This window comes from Pogonomyrmex barbatus, unplaced genomic scaffold (genome assembly GCF_055798465.1).
Source record: "Pogonomyrmex barbatus isolate J1 unplaced genomic scaffold, ASM5579846v1 scaffold9, whole genome shotgun sequence".
Lineage (NCBI taxonomy): Eukaryota > Metazoa > Arthropoda > Insecta > Hymenoptera > Formicidae > Pogonomyrmex > Pogonomyrmex barbatus.
This window is the reverse complement of record NW_028297193.1, coordinates 3,773,452-3,779,612: the sequence shown is the minus strand read 5'-3', so window position 1 is coordinate 3,779,612 and position 6,161 is coordinate 3,773,452. Positions and strand designations below refer to the sequence as shown.

The window sequence follows — 6,161 nt, the reverse complement described above, 5'->3', positions numbered from 1 at the left end:
GTATTTACTTAGATGTTGCACTTCTTCTTTTAACTCAAAGAATTTCATATTTATCTAACTTTTGCGGTATCTCAAGTATCACGAAACGATCTAAGAAATCGAAAACTTTATAAAACTAAAATTCATAACTATTTAAATTCTAAAATTCTCGCTCGTATCAACATAGGCTGCCACATTCGATTGGTCCACAAAAGTGGACTATAAAATAACCAGCAAAAACAGTTATTCCTTTTAAATAATCCATCCAAGAGATTTCTCAAGCAATTAAGTGTTCGGGAAACTCATCATTGCTCGCGCACGAAGCAACGTCGACATTTACGCTACGCCATAATTAACCGGGAATGATGGATGCGAATAGAATAAAATAAAAGTTGCAAATGTAATTTCAGCGAGTGCAAATATTTTCGCGAGCGTTTTCTTTTCTACCAAGCACTAAAACCTCATTAAATTACTGTATTTTTCACGATTCACAGAAAAGAATAATGAGCAATTACGCAAAATCGATTTGTAGAATAATGATCGTTAACGTCTCTTCAAATTTTGCTAAATGGAAACTTTATCCGTTGGAAGAAGGATAGGTTGAAAATGTGTGTAAAATGCACACGCGAGAAGGAGGAAAGAGAAGGAAGGAGTCATCGCCGAAGGAAGAAGTCTGCAGGTTCTCAAATTGCGATGAAACCTGGCACCGACGCGTCGCGCGGGTTTCATATAACAACCGGACCACCGATGATGGTGCTGCACGTTTCTCTCGTTTCTTCGACGGATACTTCATCCATCGATCCCGACACGCTGGCGAATTCCTGTTCTGAGGAGTTACATGCACGAAAAATGGATCGACAATTGGCGCCGACGTACGGGAGCAATGAACAAGATAAGGTCGCGTGATAAGCGCAAACTTGAGAGTATAAAAACATTAAGAGAGAAATCAAATTTGTAATCTGAGTAATTTTAAATACTATACATAATAAAATATAGCGCAATATTTAGTATATATATTTAAAGATTGAGGTACGTAAAATTATAATTAGATTACTGTAAAATAATTTTATTTTGTAAACATACATCGCGTTTTTTCAGTCTCGCAGGCAATAATTATGTATACCGTATTAAAAATAAATTATAATATATACAATTCAGCGGGCGATATGATACAGAGCTTAAGACTAACTTAATTATACTATGATACAAAATTTACAGATCTATTTACACACATATCGCTAATATTCTTTACGGATCGCGTATTGGTATATTATCACACTTTCAATATTTATGCAGTTCCTGTGAGTAAGAAATAGTTCCTTGAATTTCAAAAAAATGACGTTGAGTGTATGAAAAATATTGATATAAATATTATCGAGCTATAATTTTCAAATAGATAGATACAAGACGACAACCATATCAAAATTAATTCATCAGTTAAATGTATAAATGTATATAAAAAGTTTTTTAATTCAAAGGCACGTGTTTCAGATGTGATAACATTAGCGATATTAGAATTCTCTAAATTTGCGGAATCGATATACGTTTTTCCATTCTTCTGATTAAATAGCTTTCACGCTTGCGATTATTTCATTCGCTCTCGCAGTGGCTAAATAATATTAAAAATTCGCGAATCACGTACTTAAGAAACTCTCGTTTGATTTTCTTTCCCGAGCTTAGCAAATTTATTGGCATCGCGGCAAACGAACGCACCGCTTCTCCTTCGCGTTTCTTCTCTCTTCCTCTTTCCCGCATCTTCATTGCAGCAGGTCATAAAGCGCGGTGATGTAGGATTGAGCCATCTGCAGTGTCTCGTATTTCGATAACTGTCTATCGTTGCCCAGGGACGGCAGGTAGGCGCGCAGCCTGTCGAACGCCTTGTTCAGATTCTGCATCCGCCTCCTCTCGCGCGCGTTCGCGGCCAGCCGGCGTTTCCTCACGATGGTCGAGTTGACGTACTTGCCCCTCCTGCGAGGATCACGTCCGCCGGAAGTGACATGCGCGTTCTCCGCGTGATCCGCGCCTCCGTCGCTCGCCTCGTCCTCCTCGCTGTCGCCGTCCATCGTCCTGTCGGACAGGCCGCCGCTGCTGGAGTTGCTGATGACGCTGTCGTGGCAGGACCGTGTCTTGTCAGCGTCCAGGTTGGTCATCTCTTCAGCATCCTCGCGCTCACCGTCCAAATTAATTATCTCCTCGGCCACGAGATGTTCCATCGCGTCGACGCGCAATCGCTTGTTCCCGATGTTGCTCAGCCCGATCGACGAGGCTCTCTTCGCCGTCGTGTTTCTTTTGTCCTTGATAGTCGAGCCTAACAACCGATACGTCGGCGCATTGTTAAGCGTTTCCGGCTCCGAAGAGATCGACAATGTGGTGGCGGGGCTGACGGAGCGTAAGCTGGCGGTAGGACTCGGGGTATGCCAGCCGTCGCTGCAATTACTGCTGTCGTAGACGAGACTCTGCGGCACCGCGAGGGTGCTGACGGGCGGTAGGCCAACTGTCTTGCTCGTCGTCTTCGCGTAATTCGGCAAGTCGAGGTACGCGCAGGTAGACACGAGTGGTTCGTCCTCGCGCGGCGGAAACATATATCCGTAACGGAACATCTCCTGCAGTTCCATAGCAGGATCTATACGGATCTATGCGGAACGATGCACGCGCGCACGACGACTTCACGTGAGGAACGAAGAACCCGTTGCTCTTCACTTTGCTCAAAACGATCCTTTCACTGATACTTGACACTCCGTTAAACGCGATGGAGAACGAAGGCGGAGAGGCCTCCCCTCTTCCTCCGTGATTTTGGTCCTCTTATCAGGGTCGCGTCGAACGAAGATTTCGAGAAGCACAATGGGGTACCAGGAGTTCAGCGGTGGATGAACTCGGATGATTCTTTCGCGCGTATCGATCGATACGTCGAAACGAGTCGAGTCGAGCCACGGGGTGGTTCTGAAGTCGGGTGTACCAGCGCCGGGATATTTATGCGTTCGCGGAGCGAGGCACCCTCGCGCGTAGCACGTGCCGGGCCACCAATCCTCGTCGAGCTCGGTTCCCCACTTTACGCTGGTACCGGGGCCCCGAAGCCGGCCGGACCGGGGTACGCGAGCGGGGGCCGCAACAGGTGGCCCGGCGCCTCCGTCGTACACGCACGATCTCCTCGCACATGGAGCGGCGTAGCCATTAAAGTCATAGCGCACAAAAAGATGTAAGCAGAGGAACTTGAGTAGCGAGCGCATGAATCGACCGCTCGCGATCGAGCATTCTTGAAAAATGGATTAGGCCTCGGGGATTGTAATCGGGTTAATTTCTGCGTGTTCTATCTCTTTATTACACGCAATGAAAATTTTCATGCGCACCTTGCGCGACACGTGCACGAACACGATTAAACGAAATAATGATGATGATGTCGAGAGTATCCCTTCGTAATAATGCTCGCTACCTTGTTGTCAAGGTACTTCCCTATTCTTTAACATGTGTACGAAGGAGAGTATTCACTTCATGGTCGATACGACAGGCATGCCGGAAACACAGATGGAACGTGGTGTATTATCGGTAATTGGATCATAAATTTTATATAAATGTCCAGCAATATGATAATTTCCTAGAATGCAAGGGATATTATAAAAACGTCCTGCAATTTTTCGACCATGCAGAAACATGTCTTACGATATGAAAATAATTTTAAATGGATCAAGTCTGAAAAGTTTATAAAATATTATTCTCTCTATATATTATAAAGACAGAATATTTTAGTTTTAAAACAGCTTTATACATTATTATTCCTGTCACAAGATCTATTCAATCATAATTTTTAATCATTACATAAAAAAAAATTTATTTAATAAATTTTATTAGAAATAAAAAGCATAAACTCATTTAAATACAATTAGGAAAATAACTTTTAGTTTCATTTTTTTTGATAATTTTCTTAGGTAATAAACTTTGAATTATTATTATCACAAATAAAATATGAAATAATTAAATTTTACCCGATATAAAATCTAAAAATAGGGGTTGTAGATATTCACATTTTGTTGTTTTATTTGTTTAAGAAAAATCGTGACTCAATAATAAAGTTTGGAAAACATTATTTTAAGGAATAGTGAAAATATTCAATCTTTAAATAATCCAAATAAAGATCGAAACTCTTCAAGACTTTTCGGAATGCATCAATTCCATCTGAGCGCTATGTGAACCGGCTGACCCGGGTCGCCCGCTTTCCCGAGATGGAAACAGATCGCATCTGCACAAAAGGGTGCAAATACTTTAAGGGCGTAAGGTCCAGTTACACCTTTACTCGCTCAATTAGCGAAAACAGGTAGGATAAGGTTTGCGGCGACCGCGACACGGTGGTCCGTCGCAATCCGATCTCTGTCATTCCCCGTTGCGAGCGCGCAGCCGTCTTGGATTTCGGAGATCGTCTCACAGCCGCCCGAAAATTCTTCCTAAGTAGTCGGAACGATAATCCTCTACTTAAAAACCTTCCGTATCTTTTCGGCCCTTGCAAAACGCGAACGCGCGCGACTTCGCGACTTGAGACGCGATTTCGTCTCGCGTGTCTCGAGGCAAAAATTCTTAAAAGAAAAAAAAAAAAGAAATATAAAAATTTGTGAGATGGAAAGAATTAACGGAAAATGTAAAAAAAAAAGAACTGAGATCAGTATGACGGCTGAACTATTCATATATTTACGGATAAATTTTTTTATTTTAGAATACTTTTTTCTCGCGAGTAGCTCATTACGTAGATGTTGGTCCCAGGTGTTACGAGATTTTTCTTGCAACGCATCCCCCTTCGATTTCTAATATCCCGCGCGATATTCTCCCCAATATTCTCGCTTTTTTTCCGTTCATCAGGCGCAATTTAAAAATTGATCGCTTTCATCTATTATCATCTCGTTCCACGGATGGAATTGTGGCGGAACCAATAATTAGGACGGCGAAGAGCGTAAGTCTGGCCTACCTGCCTCTCTGCCCTTGCCCTATCCACCTATACATATATGTATACCTCCACCTTTTACCTTTGTATCTACCTGCTCGTGACGTCGAAGTTGCGCGCTCAACCCACTCATTCTGTTGCGCGTCTGGACTCTTCGACTCGCCAGAAACTCGCCGACGAATCGGAACGAAGCAGATAACGCATTCATCAAGAAACAGCTTTTTTAAAGAAATCACATAGCTCACAATTTAATTTTCCCGATCTATTTAAATCTAAGATGAAAACGCTAAGATGAAACTGCACAACTGTTTAATAAAAATACTTTTACACGTAATACGAGAATAGTATAATTACGTTCAAAGAATTACGTAACAATTCTTATTAATGTAACAAAAATGTGTGGATACGAGAAAGATGAGAAATAATAAAAAAATGCCAAAATGTAAAAATCCAATAAGTTATCTATAAAAATTATTCGCGTAAAAATATAAAAAGCGTGAGAAGACGATTAAGTACAGTAATTTACTCGCTTCGTAAGTAAAGCACTAAGACGTAAAGAAGACGTGATACCATTCTGATAATAAGCGTGGAATTACGTAACGCGGACCCTAAGACGAGGAGGATTGCACGAATCGTTGCGAGCGCGGTGAAGAAGAAAGGAGCGAAGGTAGAGAAACTGTGCGCGAGGCGGCCCGCCGTGGCGGCGCAGGGTGGATCCGCCATCGGGATACGCCCTGGGCGTGAGTCGAGTAATTAAATACAAAGTGAACTCATTTGTGGAGCTCGGTGGCAAATAACATGTTACCCGGCAACTAGCGATAATTTATGAGAGTGCCGTATGACGGCATATCCCTCCATCGGCCCTCCACGAAGATTTCCCATCCCCGTGTTTTGTGTGCGTCTATTTGTGGCTTTACGGGGGCCAGCCCGATGAATATGCATTCCATGGAGAATGCATTCGGATAAAGATGTGAGCTTTCGCGGACTGGACGAAATATTTCAGGGCTGGGATACTTATATTCGAAGGAACGCCGTTTATTCCACCCTCATCCTCGCCGCGGTCGACTAACCTTTCCCTCCCCTTCGCTAAGGCCATGTCGTTTCATCAATAATTCATTGATTCCAGCGTGCTGATAGATATGTTCTCCATTAGATCAAAAAGCGGGCAATTAACCCAAAATCATTATTGCTACCTTCCAAGAAACGGATTACCGTCCTTCATAACTTGCAACTCACTCACTCGTCTACAAACTTA

The 6,161-nt window shown here is 42.7% G+C and overlaps 1 protein-coding gene across 1 annotated transcript; it reads right to left on the bottom strand.

Moving 5' to 3' along the window:
* Window positions 1–1,263: 1,263 nt before the first annotated feature.
* On the bottom strand, window positions 1,264–3,742 carry ato (atonal). Its single transcript, XM_011641842.3, has one exon. The coding sequence runs from the start codon at window positions 2,592–2,594 to the stop codon at window positions 1,737–1,739; it is 858 nt and encodes a 285-aa protein (XP_011640144.2). The 5' UTR covers window positions 2,595–3,742; the 3' UTR covers window positions 1,264–1,736.
* Window positions 3,743–6,161: the final 2,419 nt, after the last annotated feature.

Coding starts and splice junctions, on each gene's coding strand:
- ato (XM_011641842.3), bottom strand. CDS start 2,594: ATGGAACTGCAGGAGATGTTCCGTTACGGATATATGTTTCCGCCGCGC.